General features: G+C 42.8%; 1 protein-coding gene across 1 annotated transcript in view; it reads left to right on the top strand.

The window, feature by feature from the left end:
• The first annotated feature begins 1,231 nt into the window (after positions 1-1,231).
• SPECC1L (sperm antigen with calponin homology and coiled-coil domains 1 like) overlaps positions 1,232-19,917 on the top strand; it is a 92,552-nt gene continuing 73,866 nt past the window's right edge. The window contains exons 1-4 of the mRNA XM_063143998.1: positions 1,232-1,323; positions 9,827-10,016; positions 16,929-17,082; positions 18,265-19,898. Of these exons, the coding sequence (XP_063000068.1) occupies positions 9,864-10,016; positions 16,929-17,082; positions 18,265-19,898 (1,941 nt within the window). The 5' untranslated portion in view covers positions 1,232-1,323; positions 9,827-9,863. The remainder of the gene's footprint in view (positions 1,324-9,826; positions 10,017-16,928; positions 17,083-18,264; positions 19,899-19,917) is intronic.

Raw genomic sequence — 19,917 nt, 5'->3', positions numbered from 1 at the left:
AATAAATAAAAACATTATCAGTGCATGATCCATTGGCCGACTATCTCTGTCCAGGAGAGGTTGCAGTTGACTAGTTGATGCTGCTTTTGCTACCAATTGAAAGCACTTGCAAACCAGATTTGTCTGTGCAACCACATCCAAAACAGAGTGGCCATCACCAACACTCCAGACAAAGCACCAATCCACAACACTGCTGTTTCGTCTAGGTTAAAAGTAAATAGCATAGGGGACAAGAGGAAACCCTGTGGAACACCTTACACACACCCACAGGCAGAGAGAGAGAAAAGGCAAAATGGACACATGAAAATTGACCAGTGCAACCCTTTGCAGCTCAAAGGCTAAACATAAAAAGGAGACAAAGTCTGAAACTGAAGCTCAGGCATGAGCTTTTCTTTTTATGTAATTATTATGCCATTCAATACCTGCCCTCTCAGCATTTTAAAGCTGAGGTCATGGGATGAGGTGCTCCTGGTGCTTCTGCATGGGCCGGAAGTCCACTTCGAGACCACCCTTAGCAGGGCCTTTCCTGGACTAGCTCCCGCTCTGTGCAATTCCAGGCCAGCTGATGCTGGGCACATGCCAACGTTGCTCAGAAGGAGGAGGAGGAGGAAGAGGAGGAGGAGGAGACGCCCTTCTCATCCATGCAAGCTTCTCCCAACTGGAAGCCCACCCAGGGCTTTGTGGAAGCGCCGCTGGCGCCCCTGCGTCTTGGCGCGGCTCTTGCTCTGGCCCTCAGGGCCCAGGAATCGACCCCAGAAGCGCCATCAGTGCGCTACATAGGAAACAAGGCGTGTAACAACTTTCCCCCGCCTGGCGCCCTCCAGATGTTGGAGTACAACTCCCACCATCCCCCAGTAGCTAGGGAACGCACCACAACACGCCCGTGGGGCGGGGGTCAGGCGCGGGAATGCCGGCTGACTGATGTCCGCTTCCTGTCCCCTGGCTGGCAGTGGCCGGGCGGCGCCCCGTCGCAGCGACGTGCCTGAGGGAGCCTCGGCCCAGCACGTCGCCTCAGGAAGCTGTTTCCCGCCTTTTCTGCCGCGGACATCACCACCCGAGCAGAAGTGCGCATGCGCTGGGGGTTCCGCGGAGCGCTCCAGACAGCTCCGCGCGACGCCTCTCTAGCTCTTCTAAATCCGGCGCCTGCGCGCTGCTGCTGTGTTTCGGCGCCTGCGCAGTACGGCGCCTGGGAGCAATTTGCAGCCCCGCTTGTTGTCGTTGTCGTTGTCGCCTGAGCCGCCGGTCCGAGAGGCGCCGCTCCGGCCCCCGACTCGCCTCGGCTCGCCCGGAAGGAACTGGAGCAGGAGCAGGCGGCGCAGTCCGGTAAGGGCCCCGCGGGGGGAGAGGGGAAGCAAGCAAGCGGCCCCCCGACCTCCCCCTCAGAGCGGGCGGGGCGAGGCAGGCGAGGGGTCTTGGCCTGGGCCTGGCCCGGGCCACTTCCCGCGCCGCTCCCTGGGCTGCCCCTCGGTCGCCCCTCTCTGCCCAGGACGCCTCTCCGTTGTTTGGCTTGTGCGCCGCGCTCAGTATTCCCTGCTCCCACCGAGACAGCGCGGCCGCGGCCTGGTCGTCGTCATCCTCCTCCTCCTCATGACATCTGGAAGAGGATGGCGATGGCTGCCTTCCTCCAGATGGGTCACACCGTGAGGGAAGCGGGCATTTTTATGACAAAGCAGTTCCAAACAACAACAACAACAACAAATACCTCCTCCTCCGCCTCGTCTGCTTTTTCTAACCTCTTCCCTGATAGAGATCTGGAGTTCTCAAAGGCTTGCCAGGTCTTTTTTATTATTATAATTTTGGTGATCTTTTGGTTATCCTAATAAAGCTATTGCTCTATTTGTTTTTGAGATACTAACAAGAGTCTTGCAGAGCCTTAAAAAGAAGGGTATTAGGAAGCTGCCAGTCTGTATCATCTAAACCAGTTTTCCTTATCTTATCCCCACACACACCTGATGCATTGGATTTCAACTCCCATCATCCTCAGCCACTGGCTGCAGATGGCTGATCTATAGTGACTAGCAGCAGCTCTCCAGGGTTTCATACAAGAGCCTTTCCAATCTTTGCCTGGAGATGCCAGAAGATGAACTTGCAAACGTCTCCTTGCAGAGAATGGGCAACAATCAAACAGGGTCCTTCCACACCTGCTGGGGTTTTTTCCCCCTGGTCCACCGCTTGCACGACAGAAATTTAGTAATCCTGGGGCAACTCGAAACAAGCAGAAACACTTTTTTCTGAAAGGAGGCAGGTCAGCAGAGCTCACATATGGGAAGTCCGCTGACCTGCCTTCTTCCAGAAACCAGTGTTTCTGCACCTTTCAGGGCTTCCCCTAGGAAGCGCTAAATCTCCCTTGCATAAGCAGAGGGTCCTGTTGCTGCAATGGAATTGGCAAGGACCCACCACTTCTGAACGGAATTGGCAAGTCAGAAAGAAACCACTGGCAGCATAAGTGCCCCATTCGATTCTGCCCCATGTGCACTACTACTGAGCTATGTTCCTTGGCCAGAGCATCTCATGAAGTGGATTACAATCCATAAAAATATATGCTATAATGACCATGGTAGTCTTCAAGGTGCTACAGGACCCTTTTGTTTTTGCTGCAATAAACGTGCTCTGGAAGTACAATCTTAAACATGAATAACCCCATTTAACTCAGTGGGGCTTTCTCCCAGCATGTGTTGTTAGAGCTGCAGTGTTAATGGTTTTTACTCTACAGCTGCTTTTAAATCTGCCATCTTGATTGGTTTTTGGAGTTTGGATATGTCATATCAGTTGTTTCAAAAATTAGATTGCTGCTTTGATATAGAAAAGATGAGGGTGTAAATTATATAAATAAACACGATTGTCACTCCAATCAGAAAAAAGCTTGGGATATTACATCAAATCTCAGCCAGCAGTGGAACTAACAAGAATTATTATTATAATAGTTGGAAAATATATTCTTTAAATATTTCAAATAAAAAAATAATAATTGTAAAAGCTATGGTCTGACTCTTTTAAATATGTTCATGTGATTATTTTTGTCATGTTTTTAATATAGTTTTAGAAATATACATAGCTTTGATCACTGTTTGCATGAGAAGATTCCTAAGAGAAGTTGTAATTAGTAGTGTTTATATGGTATATCTGGATATTTTAAGTGCTGTGTCATTGAAATATCATTTTTAATAATACTAATAATAATTTTATTTCTTACCCGCCTCTCCATTCTGATTGAGGCGGGGAACAACAGTAAATATAAAATACATAAAACTGAATTAAAACATAATATACATTGTTAAAACATCCTAAAAACATTCTAAAAGATCTTAAAATTCCGCTGGATAGGCCTGTTTACAACAGCTTTGTACTGTAGGCAAATATCATTACCCTTATTTTATGGGTGGTGGGGTGAGATTGAGAGAAATTGACCTGCCTAGCCTGACTGAGGAGGGAATTCAATGAGTTCATGGTTGAGGGGAGATTTCTGGACTTCTCAGCTCCTTGCTGAATAAGATACAGCCTAAGATGCATAGATGCAACAAGTATAGATGCCAAAGCAGCAATCCATTGATAAGCGAAATGGGATAATCCAGTTCCCTATTCCATTCCTGCTTATAACCCTATACATTCTATTTATTAATCTGTAACAAGTATTTATAGATATGGATTGTGGGTCACTGCCTAAACAGTCTGAAAAAGTGATTCCAGCAATGACAGAGTCTCTGAAACTGTAAAAGCGGTAGGGCCAAACCTAGATACTAGCAAGTGCTGCAATTGAAAGTATTGCCATTCAGCCATAGCTGACAAATCATATTTGACGTGTAGCATAGAAAACAAGTAATCATCTCTGGCACCCGCCAGTTGATCCACAGTAAAAATTACCTTATCTTTCCATGTCTGCCACAAAAACATTTGCTTAACAATTTTTGAATCTGGAGTGCCTCATAAAGTTCCTGGCATAATGTTGTGATGAGCTAACCCAGAACTCTGAGTTATCTAGTTTTAACCTATGTTTTTTGTTGGGTTAAAACTCTGGGTTGTTAATCCTAAACAACCCAGAATACTGAGTTTACATGCCACAACAACAACCCAGAAACAGGGCGTTCCTGGGTTATTTTGAAAAGCTGATTCAAAATGCAAGTAGCGAGTGGGTTGAAGGCAGTGTCTTCACTTGCGCCCAGTAATTCATGCTAGACCAACCCTATCTCTGTTTTGATAGTTACTAATCTGGTAGGTCACGGAATTCCTTGAGTATACCATAACTTGATTTCAGCAAAGCATTTGATGAGCTCTTCCGTGACATTGTTGTTGACAAGATGGCAAAATATGGTCAGGACAGTACTACTGTTTGGTATATCCACAACTAGTTGAACAAACATACCTAGGAAGTATGCATTAATGGTTCTAGAATGAGGGACATCTCTAGTGGAGTGCCACAAGACTATGTCCTTCATAGTTTTTTGTTGAGTGTATAGCAATTATCTTTGTTCAACAATTGGAATCTCAACAATGCTCACTAGTATTCATAAACCACTTCTAAGCATTCTGAGTAATGTTGTTGTTCTTATTCCCAGGACTTGAGATAATTTCATTTTATATTTCTCTGGGGATTATATTCTGCCAATTCAAAGAATAATAATTTTTTAATTTTAAAAAAAGAAGGTTCAAGTTTGCCTTTCAAGTAGCAACCTGTGTGGGTATATATTACCTTAACCCTATCATGAATTATTGTCTGAGGGATAAGAACAGAATTATTATAGAGGATTTTTTAGCTATGGAGAGTGAATCATGTGAGGTACTCTGGATAACAGCTGAGAGACATGTGATTAGAAGTATATTTCCAGTACAGGGTAATGTCTTATATGGCCCATCAGGCCCTCCACAGACTGGGTGATATTAGGCATGGCCACTGACATCATCCTCCCTGCCCATTTTGTCTTTATCTGTGCTGAGAGAGGCACAGAGTTTTGTGCTTCCCTGAGCATGGAGAAAGAGACTTGGCCTGCACTGTGAGGAGTGTTTTGCCCTCTGAGCACCATCCGAGTTTGAGGCTTCGCCTAATGCCCGTCCCCGTGGAGATCGTGAGTGGCGTTTGAACAGAATTAGGATGCCTAGTGGCGTATGACCAGCAAATCCTCCCAGCCCAGTTGAGTCTCCGGCTTCATGCACAATGCATCCCTCCTGTTATCTCTAACCTATGATCAGAGATGCGGTGGGGGGAGGAGCAGTCCTTTGAGCACTACTCTCCCCCCCAGTTGTGAGGGAGTTGGTACACATGGGAAACAGCCTTGTTCCCTTCAATCGCTGTTCTCTCCTCCCTGTTATCACTGGCCAAGCACCACGGTCTGGAGGAATTCAAGGAGGCTCCCCAGGCCAGATGGCAAACCTCTGCCGGCTGGGGGTTCCCCGTCCCTGCTATAGAGCTCCAGGAAGTGTAAATTGCTCAAAGGTCAAGTTAATGGGAAAGTGAAATTTAGGGATTTCTTTCTATGAGTATAAATAATGGATGATGTTGATCTGAAATATTAGAGGAGGAATTAATAAGTGCTGAGGAAGCATTGTTCCATGTTAACCTATTGTGGCAAATTGGCTGTGGTACTTTTGGAGTACAGATGTAAAATGTCCGGAAATGTTGAAGCCATGGGGGAAAAAAACCATTTCCCCACCCCCCACCCCCGGGTTTTTCAGAAAAAAATGGAATTTGGGTGTGTGTGTGTGTGTGTGTGTGTGTGCGCATGCGCATTATTAGCATTTTTTACAGATTGAAAGTCATTTTGTTACTTTAGGAACATAAAATGTAATTATGTACAAGTTGGTTTGACATAAATTTTTGTGAACCGCCCAGAGAGCTCCGCTATTGGGCGGTATAGAAATGTAATAAATAAATAAATAAAATTATCACATTTGGTATATTAAAAGTACAGTGTATTCAAGCAATTATTACAGATTGAATTGAATTTTTAAAATCTTTTCTTTTATTTTTGGAACAAATGGAGCTACACGCTCCAGAACTGTAAGGAACACTTGAACTGTAAGGAACCTTTTTGGATTTGCCAGTTTATGAGGAGCAGACAAAAACAATTTAATAAAAAACAGAAGAAACTATCAACATTAGTAACAAAGAAAATTATTTATGTCTCCACTAGTCCTGTATAATGTCAAGCAGACATAAAAGCACACTTTCCCATAAAAAGAACTGAGAAAAAAGGGGGACCAAGATTCAATGAATATGCATGAAATTTAATCAGACTCATTTTCTGAGCTATAGCTATTACTATCAGTTTTCGTCTGCTTCAATGGTGGTGCCCCCTAGAGGCAGAAATGCTTCTTGCTCTTGCATTTGAAAGTTGTAGTCTCAGTTTGCAACCTAGGACTTTGTAATTGTAATAGTCTGATACTGTACATAGGTTTTTAGAAATCATTTGGAGAAGTAAATATATGAACACCTTGTCTTAAACATTTTATTCGTCATGCTAAAATAAAACATTCTATAATCCATTTTTCTTCATTTTTTTCAATTTTTCCCATTTTGAGGCGGGGGGAACCAAAAAAGGCTTCAGAAAAGTGAAATTTTCCTGAATTTTCCCGGTTTTTTTCCAGGCTTTCACATCTCTATTTTGGAGACTACATTTGTAATGGTTTGTAGGCCATCTTTGTGTGGGCTTGATACATTTAATTTTGGAGGCAATATTAACACTGAGGAAAACTTTGAAACTATCCACTGTGAATTAGAGTACTTTGTGGAATGGGAGAAATGATCTGGAATAATCAGCAGCGCAAAGTATACATGTGTGCATTTGGGGATATGTATGTGCATTTTTCTTACTCATTTTGGCTCATTGCCTCAAAGTGACAGGGGGAATATTTTGGTGTATGGGAAACATTTGATTATTTTTGACTGCAGATTCATGATTTATTTCTTTATGTAAAATAAATCCAAAGGTTAAGAGTTATTTGCTGCCTAAGTGACCTTAATCTTTACATCACAACTTGCAATTCAAGAATGCAGTTCTTCACATTCTGCTTTAGGCATATATATCTCTTAGGTTGCACACACTTTAATTGGGAGTTAACCAGTGTCTGGCCTCAGTAATGGACTGGATGAGACCTGAGGCTCAACCCAGACAAGACTGAGGGTCTGTTGATGGGTGGATTCTTTGTCCAGATGAGGAAAATCCAACCAGCTCTGGAATGGGTCGTATTCTCCCTAAAGGAGCAGATGTGCAGCTTTGGGAGTGGAGTGCCTTTTACCAGCTTTGGCTGGTAGCCCCACTGTTACCTGATCTGGTGTCAACAGTCTACACTCTGATAACCTCTAGGTTAGATTAATGCAATGCATTGTATGTTAAGCTGTTTTTCAAGATGGTTTGGAAACTTCAACTAGTGCAGAATTCGGTGATATGAACATATATCTGGTCCTGACTTGCTTGCACTTGTTGCCCATTTTATTCTGTGTTGAATTCACAGTGCTGGTTTTAACCTACATGGCTCAGGATCCCAACACTTCAAGGACCCTTCTCTCTTCATTTGTACCTACTCAGTGTCTAAGGGCAGCTTCAGAGGCCCTTCTTTGTGTCTCCCCTCTGGAGGAGCTTAGGATGTGGCAGTTCAGAAACAGGCCTTTTCTGTGATACCCCTGTGTTTATGGATCTCTCTACCCAAGGAAGCTCACCTGACACAGGTGTATGGCAAAGATGTACTTATATTCCCAGGCATTGGACATTAGTTATGGTCCAGTTGCTGTGTGCTGCCTTTGTGGTGGTCATTTTAGGCTATGAGGGGCAGAGTAGATGCATGTATTGTGAATGAAAACTTTTTGTATTGTTTTGTATTGTATTTTTAGATTGTTTTTATGGTGTTGATTTTTATATCCTTGTCTACTCTTGTTTACCATTTTCTTGACATTGGAAGAAGGTGAAGGCTCAGTTCAGACAACACATTTCTCAATGGTGGTTTTAGAATCCCACGGTGGAGTTTTTACAGCACCGTTGAGAAATGTGTTGTATGGAGGGAAAACTTCACCCTGTGGTGGAGTTTTTTTAGGAAACACTCCACGCTAAATATCCACGTTGTGCAGAGGAGAGTTCCTGCACAACTTTTGTGTTGTGTGGAGGGCTCTGTGGAGTTTTCCATTACGTTGAGTTGACTTTTCCCACTGGCTACAGAGTTTGCTGGCAAGAGCCGTGAAAGGAGCAAGTGCCGCTCTAGAAGAGTTGCTTGGTTTGTTTTTTTTGCAGCAGTGCCTGATAGGATGCCATCAGGAGAACTGGGGGAGGAGAGAGAGCAGAGGAACTGTCAATAAAGCATTGTGTTGCCTTTTACACAACTCCACAGGAGGCCACAGTCACAGAACGGTGGAGTTAGAACATGTTGTATGGTGAGTATCTCCTAAAAACTCAGCCATTGAGTGGAGTTTTCCCACTGTGTAGAGAAACTCTGAACTGAGCTGAAATTTTGTTACTGTTGTTTAAGTAGGAAATTAACATGTTCTTATTTACAACGCATGGATTGGCTGAAGTCAAGTTACCCATGTGAATTAGAACTGGCAGTTTAAACAGCAGCAGCAAAGTTACTCTGGTATACTTGAGGGTACAGCATAGGAAAAGAAAATTCTTTAGGTAGTGGTAGCAGGCTAGCATTACCAGCAATAGATCACAAGTTCTGGCGATAATCTCAGGACCTTCAGATATTAATGTGCAAATTAGGGAATTGTTTCTTCCTGAAATATATTTTAGCATAGTAGAAAATGCTGCTGAGAACTGCAGTTGCCTTCAACGTCCTTTCAATGTGACATGACAGTTTTGTATGAGGGATCACGCTATCTGTATTGAGTAGGGCGGGGCCTCTGACAGCCCTCAGATGCACCAAAATATATGTGTGTTTGGGCTCAGCTGGAGCTATGTACCTTTTAAACTAAAGGTTTCCATGACAGAGAGCTGAAGCAATTCTAGGGTATCTTTACGTGTCTTCACTGAATGTGTTTCTTCTTTTGGATGAAAAGATTAGTATAACAAGCATTTTGAACAGCATAGAAATAAGATAACCTACTGACATCCCAAATACATTTTGCCTCCCCCCCCCACATGTATTCAGCTGCTCTATTGTTGTGGTATTGAGGATGCACAACTTTCAACTAATCTAATTTCCTTTTTGCTTTATTATGCAGTGTTATACATAAACCTATTGTGCTGTCTTATGCATGAACAAGTGTTTAAAAGATCTTATGTCTGAAATTATTTTATAACAGCTTAGTGGTGCAATTGTCTGCATGTTTAGACAAAAAAATCCTACAACTTCCAACATTTTGAGCCATTTAGGACTTCTTTTCTGTCTCAACATGCATAGAATTGCAATTGAAGAACTGTCTACCACTTTGAAGAGTGATTTCATTATTCTTTTATTGTAGTCATTGATTTTTAATTCCATTCTCACCACTGTAAATGCAGTTATATCATTGGGTTTATTCCTAATTCCTTATTTCCTTTAAAATATTTTTTGTCCCTAGCCAGAGCCTCTGAAGCTCTTTCTTAATCTTCTTCTGAAAACTAAATATCCTCAGATTGTCCTATTCATGTTTCACTCCCAGTGAGTAAGCAACTTCTTCCAGTTGAAAAACAGGGGATGGTTGTTCATTTTTAATAATTGAAGACAAAAAATTATTGCAAATATTATTGAAAAATAATGCGAACAAAAGTAAAGGGTTTTCTTGCCCAAGAACAGTGGCAAGGACTTCGTTTTTGTTATGTTTTGGCTTCTAAATCAGCTCACTGTATTTTCAGCTATGGACATTATTTTAAGGGGAAATGATCTCTGTTCTCAGTGTATTAAAATTGTTTTCCCTTTCCAGATTTGTTCGTAAATGCATATCAAACAGGTAGCCAAGAATGAAGAAAGCAAGCCGGAGCGCTAGTTCAGCGCCCAAAGTGCCTGGGATAAATAAAATACAAACCGTGGAAAAAGTCAAACCAGAAACCAATTTCACAGTATCTGCAGTAACAAAACTCTCAAAAACAGGGACAGCAGCATCATTATTGAAGGTATTTCCTTGTTATTTTTCCTTAATTAGATTTGAACTAATACTGCTGTTGGGTGGTTTAGTAAAGCAGTAGGCAAAATCTGCATCATGTAAATGCTGCTATATAGGTTTGAGCTGGGTTTGGACATCACAATAACCCATGATGGGTTAAATAAGCCCTTCATGGGTTATGGTGTCATCTGTATTATTTATTATTTATTATTTATTTAGAATATTGATATACCGCTCCCCATTGAAAAAATTCGGAGCAGTGTACAAGGTAAAATGAAAATAAAAACAGAATAAAACAGTTAAGACAAAATTTAAAAAGAAGCAAAAACAGTAATCCAAGGCTGCATGTTAAAGAAAGGCTTCTTGGAATAAAGATGTTTTCAGGAGGCGCCAAAAGAAGTACAAGGTTGGCGCCTGCCTGACCTCCAGAGGCAGGGAGTTCCACAGGAGGGGCGCCACCACGCTGAAGACTCTTCCCCTGGTGGATTCCAATCGGAGGATGGATCTAGGTGGAACCACCAGGAGCAGGCCCTCGGATGACCTCAGTGACCGGGCAGGTTGGTAAGGGAGAAGGCGCTCTCTCAGGTATCCTGGTCCCAAGTTGTTTAGGGCTTTGTACACAAGTACAAGAACCTTAAACCTGTCCCGGTAGCGAATAGGCAGCCAGTGCAGTTCCCTCAGCAAAGGAGTTACATGCTGGAAAGGGGCAGCTCCAGACAACAGCCGAGCTGCAGCATTCTGCACTAGCTCCAGCTTCCGGAGCAGCTTCAAGGGCAGCCCCACATAGAGCGCGTTGCAGTAATCCAATCTTGAGGTTACCAATGCCTGTACCACCGTGGCCAAGCTATCCCTGTCCAGGAGAGGCCATAGTTGGCGAACAAACCGAAGATGGTAACGGGCACTCTGAGCCGTGGCAGCTACTTGAGCCTCCAATGACAGAAATGGATCTAAGAGTACCCCCAAATTACGAACATGTTCTTTCAGAGGCAGTGCAACCCCATCCAGAACAGGCAATGAGCCTGTCTCCCGGACTCGGGAACCATTCACCCACAGGGCTTCCGTCTTGCCAGGATTCAGTATCAGTTTATTGGCCCTCATCCAGTCCATTACTGAGCCTAGGCACTGGTCCAGGACCTGCACAGCCTCACCTGATTCAGTTGTCACAGGAAGATAGAGCTGCGTGTCATCAGCATATTGATGGCATTTAGCTCCAAATCCCCTAATGACTGCTCCCAACGGCTTCATATAGATGTTAAATAACATTGGGGACAAGATGGTGTCCTGCGGCACTCCATAGCTCAATTGCCAAGAAGCCGAGGACTGGTCACCCAATGCTACTCTCTGAAAACGACCCCGTAGGTAGGACCGGAACCACTATAAAACAGTGCCTCCGATGCCCATCCCACAGAGTCGATCCAGGAGGATACCATGGTCGATGGTATCAAAAGCCGCCGAGAGATCGAGCAGGATTAACAGGGTTGCATGCCCCCTGTCCCTCTCTCGATAAAGGTCATCCATCAGGGCGACCAAGGCTGATTCAGTCCCGTAACCAGATCGGAACCCAGACTGGAATGGATCTAGATAATCAGTATCCTCCAAGAGTGCCTGGTGGTCACAGTGGGTTATTTTGGTCACCTACAGAGTTGCTTAGCAAAAGTGCTCAAAACTGCTGCCACCGCTCTCCTCCAGCTGGCATGATCTGCCTAGCAACTGATCGTGCTCACAGTGCAACTCTGCTCTAGCTTCCCTAGCAGCGTGCTCTACAACGTCCCCTGGTGTCAATTAGCATCTCGGTTGGAAGGCAGCAGTGGCACAGGGTTGTCAATTTTCCCTTGTGTGCATCCCTGCCAGGTAGAGATGTAAAATTTCCAGAAATTTTGAAGCCATGGGTAAAAACTGGGTGGGGGTTTGGGAAAAAATGAAAAATTTCGGAAAAATTTAAATAATGCAATATTAACACTTTTTACAGATTGAAAGTCACTTTGTTACTATTGGAGCATAAAATGTAATTATGTCCAAGTTGGTTTGGCATAAAATTATTACATTTGGTATATTAAAAGTACAGTATATTCAAACAATTATTACAAACTGAATTTACTTTTTTAAAAAATAATAATAATACTTTTTTGGTAACAAATGGAGCTACAAGCTCCTGAACTGTTAGGAACCTCTTTGATTTTGCCAGTTTATGAAGAGCAGGCAAAATTTTTTAAAAAACAACAACAGAGGAAACCATCAACATTAGTAACAAAGAAAATTATTTATGTCTCAGCTAGTCCTCCACAGTGTCGAGTGGACATAAAGCACCCATTCCCATAAAAAGAACAGAGAAAAGGGGGGGGGGGGAAACAAGGTTCAACGAATATGCATGAAATTTAATCAGACTCATTTTCTTTGCTATAGCTATTGCTATCAGTTTCAGTCTCTCCTTCAATGGCAGTGCTGCCCCCTAGAGGCAGAAATGCATCTTGCTTTTGCATTTGAGAGTTGTAGTCTCAATTTGCAACCTAGGACTTGCTTGTCCACAGTGCACAGAAATTATAATAATGTAATACTGTAATGATCTAATACTGTACATAGTTTTTAGAAATTATTTGGAGAAGTAAATATATGAACACCTTGTCTTAAACATTTTATTCATCATGCTAAAATAAAACATCCCATAATCCATTTTTTCATCATTTTTTCAATTTTTCAGAAAAAATCCAAAAAACTCTTCAGAAAAAAACCGTTTTTTCCTAATTTTTCTGTTCCCCCGCCCCCAGGCCTTCACATCTCTACTGCCAGGGGATGCTGTGTATGATATTTTGTCCTGGTCATGCAAACTTCCATGGAGGCATAGCCACAATCCCCCCCTTTTGGCATAAAAGCGCTTTCACTCACGTGGCTTGGTTAGTGGACAGGGTTTTCAGTGAGTCTCGTATGTATCCCTGCTAGGGCAGGCTGTGATTGAAGTCCCAATCCTGCAAACCTCAAAGGGTTTATTTGCACCCCCCCCTTTTTGGTGCACCTGGGGTTTTCATTCCTTTGTACATAATCATGCAGGGTTTTGATGGTGCGTTGGGTGCCTCCTAACTGGGAAAGGCTGTGTATGAAGTTTTGTCTTGATTCTGCAAACTTTCAGCGTTTTAAAGCCGCCACCCCACTCCTTGTCTGGGGTGGGGGCTTAATTCTGCTGGAAGGGCTGAATTAAGCCCCTGTACTTTACTCCATTCCTCTTCCCTCTCATTGGGATATTGTAGAAGGTTAAAACAGGTTGCTGAAATGTTGTCAATGGGTGAAACAGCAACACTGTTGAGGCTGAAGGATTGCAATTGGACAGGGAGTGGGGGGATGACTCAGATTATGCACAGTATCTTATTTGGCTGATCATGTGGGGGATAACAGTAGTTTATTTTCAGAATAATCTACTGTGAGTAGTTTATCAACCCAACATGTCTTAAAGTGATGTCTGACACAGCCGATGACTCACCATAGGTCTAGGCATATGCTGAAATAGATGATATTCTGATGATTCAGATATGAGCTGCTGAAGTGCGGAGGTAATGTATTGGGAAATTGACAAGGAGAGATTGCCCATAGGCTAATCTGGGCACACTTGCAAAGGACCATAGAAAAAATAATCCTAAAAGATCGTCTCTCAGGGGTGACGTGGGTTGACATGTGAACAACCAACCCACAGTGACTTATTCTCCAGTATGGCTTAGCATGACACATGAACCAGCCCTATGTTAATAAAAGGACACTTCAGCTGTGGTTTCTGATTCTGGTTTGCTAAGTGATGTAATACCTGTCTTGTTCAGAAGCTAATCCATTCAGTAGAGCAGAGCCTTCCCTGTCCAGGCTGGCTGGGAGTTGTGGTCCAACACATCTGGAGGGCACTGGGTGGGTGGGAGCAGCAGTCGATGGATGCCTTTAATGTTCCAGTACTTCACACTGCCGAAATAACCATTTTGTAAACTTCATTGACTCAAAGGGGTTATTACTTATAAGAAGGTCAAAGCTCCCAGATTCTGAGAAGGCTACATTGATTCATGGGAAAGTATAAGAGGCACAACCAGTAGGTGCAAAATTGGTTTTAATAAGCTTCACCACTCCGGGAAAAGTCACGTTTTTTGCCTGTTGATTCTACTCCTGAGATTAAACTTCCAGCCAGTTCTGCTGTCCCTATGTTTTGAAAAAGCCATGTGACTCTTCTTATTCTTATCAAAATATTAGTGTTTGCTTCTCCAAACAAGTCTGACCGAACTTGTTCAACTGGTTGTGGAGGTGGTAATCTAGACTAGACTAGAGGCAGTTTGTGGGCAAGGTGGAAAAGAAATATTGTATTTATTTAGGGCAAAGGTTAATAGAGAATTTCTTTTTCCCTTTTCAATGTAGAGTCTCTCAGAAATTGAAAGCAAGGAAATTATTATTATTATTATTATTATTATTAATAATAATAATAGTAATTTATTTCTTACCCGCCTTTCTGATTGGATCAAGGCAGGGACCAAGCAAGCTCCAAATGGGAGAGGCCTTCATATGTCTTCCAACTCATAATTGTCTGAGTGTTTCCCTAGCGTTTGTCTTGTCTTGCCCTCTATCTTTCCCAGCATGTAGGTCAGAGCTCTGTCCTTGTTTATACACCTGCTTTTGAGGGAGAGGGAGGCATTGGGGGAGAGGTTCTTGGTTCTTTTTGGCAGGTTGAGTCCAGATTTAGGTGTGTGCATTTGGGCTGAAGGAAGCAGACTTTCCTTCCCTCTCCTCCGCAAGGATGCCAGCCCCTCCAAGCCCCTGAAAATGCTTAACAGAGAACCAGGGCACCATGCTGAATGGGATGAGCAGGTGGGGGAGGTGGTTTCCCCCCCCAAAAAAAAATTGGTTGGAGGCACCTTTTTTGAGAGGAGCCCTTCTGTCCACAGAAGGCAGATCCTGGATCCTTCTCAGTTAGCTTTAGCGTTTGGAAGCCTAGGACATGACAAACATTGTTAAATGTTTTCATTGTAGATTTTTCCATGCTTACTCATTTTACAGTTTTTACAACCTGACCTATTTGGCTCAGTAATGCATAGTTGTTACCTCCATAGCATACCTATAATTAATCTGTTTAACATTTCTTACTAGGTGTGGTGGAAATGTAGGCAATTGGCAGGAAGGTTCAACCTGTATGGGCTTGTTGGGACAGGCGAGACAAACCACAATCAGAAATTATCAGAGATGCGCAATTTGCTCTATTGTGTTCTTGTGAACCATTAATTTCTTAAGTCATTGAGCATCCTGTGGCTTCCCTGCAATAGATTAGATGTGAGTGCTCTCTTGTACTGGTAATGCAAAACTGAACAAGAGATTTTCTTAACCTCTTCTTGCTGATAAAAAGCTAAAATAATGTGTAAAAGGTACTGCCTGAAGAAACACAATTACAGTTGTAAGAATGAACAAGTGTTTATGGTAGGATTGATTGAAGTCACCAGTGAAAAATGTTCTTTGTTTTGACAATAATTCTGTACTTCTAGTTTCTAAAAAAAATCCTAAACATGGCATTTTAAAATAAAAGCTGACAAACTTCACAAACCAACCATAGCATAAAATAAGCCATCAACCACAGCTAAAAATATTTCAGAATGAAACCTTTATGCAGTCTTGACCATATTTTAAGTAACACTTTTGCAGTGAATGCAGAACATTTGAAGGATTGACCTAAGGCAGATCTTGGTAGTTAGCTCATTCCATAAAGTTGGGGCTACTGCAGAGAAGGGCCTGTCCCATGCGTCAGCCAATCCCAACTTTCTTAATGATAGGACTCTGGATAAGGCCCGGCTTCCAGTTCTCAAGCGGTGGGCATTTCCTGAAGTATAGGTACCCAAACTGGTCTAACTAGCACCTAAACTTGTACCCAGAAGAGAACAGGAAGCTAGTGTGATTATTCAAAAATATGGCTGAGTATGGTGTTGCAAAGGCATGGCTAATAACTTGTATATAAGACAGGCTTAACGAAAATCATTCCTTGATACAGCAGTTTTTCTGGGAATCCAGTAATGATGCCACATTCAAGAGTAACCCTCTGAAGGACCAGTACTTGATCCTTCAAGACCTTGGTTTTCCACAAGAATCCCTAGGATCTGTTTCCCAGTATCTGGTGTTCAATAGCATACTGCTTCTGATCCTGGAGATAGTATATACTCACCCTGTCTACAAGCCTTTATTAGCCTTATCCTCATAAGAACATAAGAAGCTGCCTCTTACCAGGTCAGATGATTTGTCTATCTAGCCCAGTATTGCCTCCTCTGCCTTTCGGCAGTTTTCTAGTATCTCCAGTATGGATCTTCCCCATTATCTGCTATCTGAGCCTGTTAACTGGAGATGCCAGGAATTGAACCTGGGACCTTCTGCATGCCAAGCAAGGCTCTGACTGAGGTGTGCTTGGCTTGGGTTTGGTTCAACATCTATACAGATATTCCTAATTACCTGAATGTGCTTTCATGCAGAAGCTGCTTTCAGGATCAGTTGTACATAGATCCATCCAGCAGCAATTCTTGTTGCCATAGCAGTTAGAAAAAGTGGTGCCAGACTCACAAAAATTGCTTCAACATCATGAATTGCTTGATGTTTTGCTATGCAACTGTAGGGGGCATTCATAGCTGAGGATGGCTTGGCTCATAACTGCTTTTGTATAGGAGAAAAATCCTGCTTGCTTCAACCTGAACGTGGTATAATCACCACTTCTCTGATGTCTTTAACAGTCTAACTGAAGAGTGAATATTAAAACTGCACTGTATTTTTTTTCCATTCACTTTCAAAGATGGGTTTTCAGTATCATGTATTAAACATTGACCTACCCTTGCTTTTTATTATTAACTTTATGTGAGAAACCAATTCAATTTAAAAATGTTGGGCTGCTTTTAATTGTTGCCCTTTCTGTCAAATAACATCTATCATCCAGACCAAGAGCAATGATGACCTTTTAGCTGGGATGGCTGGCGGGGTTGCTATGAGCAACGGTGTCAAGGGAAAGAAGAGCACTTCCATTTCCACAGCACCTTCCACTGCAGGGACCACCATGAACAATCTGGATAATAAATCTAAGTCTGTTGCAGGTAAAGAAATTTTGCCCTTGAATGTGTGCTTTCTGCTCTTTAAACAATGAAAAAAAAATGCTGATCTTAATGTAAAAGATGGGATGAAGCCAGTGTGAAAAAGGTGACCATGTACCTCTGTGTGTGGATCCATTGAGGTTCGCATGCTGCCCCATTACTCCCACTTGGCTCCTCCTGCAAGTGGAGGAACTTAATCCTTATTTCAAAAGCTTATTGTGATGTCCAAGCCATACAACTCCCCTGCTAAAACAGCTCCACTGGCTTCCAGTCTGTTTCTGGGCACAATTCAAAGTGCTGGTTATGACCTATAAAGCCCTATATGGCTCAGGACCAGGTTATTTGAAAGACCGTGTTCTCCCTTATGAGCCTGCCCATGCTTTGAGATCTTCTGGAGAAGCCCTTCTTTCAGTCTCACCACCTTCACAGGCACGCTTGGTGGGAACATGGGAGAGGGCCTTCTTGGTGGCTGCTCCAGTGCTTTGGAACTCTCTTCCCAGGGAAGCTAGACTGGCTCCCTCCTTGATGGGCTTTCGGAAGCAGGCAAAAACTTTTTTGGGAGAATAATCTGGTCCTCCATCTATGTTAATGACTTATAATTTTGTCCTGTGTTTTAAACGTTTATGTTGTTGTTGTTTTGTACATTTCTTTTCCTAGGTTTTACAATGTATGTTTTAAACTTTGTAAGGCCACCTTGAGGCCCAGTATTGCGCAAAAGGCGGGATACAAATAAATATAATAAAAACAACAACAACAACATTCCTGCTTTGTCGCTCTTCTAACAAGTCTGGATCCAGAAGGTAACTTCCAAGGGCTTTGAGGAAGGGCAAGCCAGGAGTCCTTCTTCAGACAGAATGATAAGCTTTTTGACCCTGGTCCTTTCCTGCTTGGATGAGGAGTCAAACAGAAGCAATCTGGCAGCATGCACAAGCATGCTTGCTCGTGAATGATATCAGAATTTCATTTAGCACTGCGTAAAAATAAATAACTTCAGAAATAAACACTGAGATTCCATGACCCCTTTTAGTGAGAGATGTGTATAAATTTATATTCTCCATTATTCATTTCCAAGTATGTAGAACAGAATTTGTAATCTCATAATCCTGAAAACCACATTACCTTGTACAGAATTGTATACTTACATACCAATTTAATGTTTTTTTCTAACCCTTTAAAACAATACAGCTACAAATTCTGCAGCTAAACGTAGCACTTCATCTGGAAATAAAGAGTCCAGCTCTTCTCGGGAAAGAATTCGTGACCGTTCCCGGCTGACCCAGAGCAAAAAATTGCCATTGATTGGGCAGACAAGCAATGATGCAGTCCTTACAAAACGTTCCCGCAGCCGTACTAACCCAGACTCTGATGTCCGAATGAGCAAGTCTAAATCAGACAATCAGATCAGTGACAAAGCTGTTCTGGAAGCCAAAGTGAAAGATCTTTTGACTTTAGCCAAAACGAAAGATGTTGAGATCTTACACCTGAGGAATGAGCTCCGAGAGATGCGTACTCAGCTAGGCCTTAATGAAGATCAATTTGAGAGAGACGAAAAAGCTGAGGAAAAAGAAACCATTGTTGTCCACCAGCCAACTGATGTAGAGTCCACATTGCTGCAGTTGCAAGAGCAAAATACTGCCATCCGAGAGGAGCTCAACCAGTTGAAAAATGAGAATCGGATGTTGAAGGATAGGCTAAATGCATTGGGATTTTCTCTGGAGCAAAGGCTGGATAACTCTGAAAAGCTATTTGGCTACCAGTCTTTGAGCCCAGAAAACACAGCTGGAAGCCATAGTGATGGTGGAGGCACCCTTACTTCCTCAGTAGAAGGTTCTGCCCCTGGTTCCATGGAAGATCTTTTGAGTCAGGATGAGAACACCTTAATGGACAATCAACACAGTAACTCCATGGATAACTTGGATAGTGAGTGCAGCGAAGTTTATCAGCCACTCACTTCAAGTGATGATGCCTTAGACGCTCCATCATCTTCAGAGTCTGAGGGTGTGCCAAGCATAGAAAGGTCAAGGAAAGGGAGTAGTGGCAATGCCAGTGAAGTGTCTGTGGCTTGTTTGACAGAACGGATACACCAGATGGAAGAGAACCAACACAGTACAGCAGAAGAACTTCAAGCAACTCTTCAGGAACTTGCAGACTTGCAGCAAATTACTCAGGAGTTGAACAGTGAGAATGAAAGACTTGGAGAGGAAAAGGTTATTCTTATGGAATCCTTGTGTCAGCAGAGTGATAAATTGGAACACTTTAGCCGACAAATTGAGTATTTCCGCTCTCTTTTGGATGAGCATCACATATCTTATGTTATTGATGAAGACATGAAAAGTGGGCGCTACATGGAGCTAGAGCAACGTTACATGGACCTTGCAGAGAATGCACGTTTTGAAAGAGAGCAACTTCTTGGTGTCCAGCAGCATCTGAGCAACACTTTGAAGATGGCAGAACAAGATAACAAGGAAGCGCAGGAAATGATAGGGGCACTGAAAGAACGAAATCACCACATGGAACGAATTATTGAATCAGAACAGAAAAGCAAGACCACTCTAGCTGTCACTTTGGATGAGTACAAAGCCACAGTAGCCAGTGACCAGATTGAGATGAACCGGCTGAAAGCCCAGCTGGAGCATGAGAAACAGAAAGTAGCTGAGCTGTATTCCATACACAATTCTGGTGACAAATCAGATATACAAGACTTGCTAGAGAGTGTCAGGCTTGACAAGGAGAAAGCAGAGACGTTAGCCAATGGCCTACAAGAGGAGCTAGCTCATACACGTAACGATGCAAATCGCCTGCAAGACACCATTGCAAAGGTAAATGTAATTAAGCGAG

The sequence above is a fragment of the Elgaria multicarinata genome, chromosome 18 (assembly GCF_023053635.1).
Source record: "Elgaria multicarinata webbii isolate HBS135686 ecotype San Diego chromosome 18, rElgMul1.1.pri, whole genome shotgun sequence".
In the NCBI taxonomy this organism is placed as follows: Eukaryota; Metazoa; Chordata; class Lepidosauria; order Squamata; family Anguidae; genus Elgaria; species Elgaria multicarinata.
This window is presented reverse-complemented; position numbering and strand designations above follow the sequence as displayed.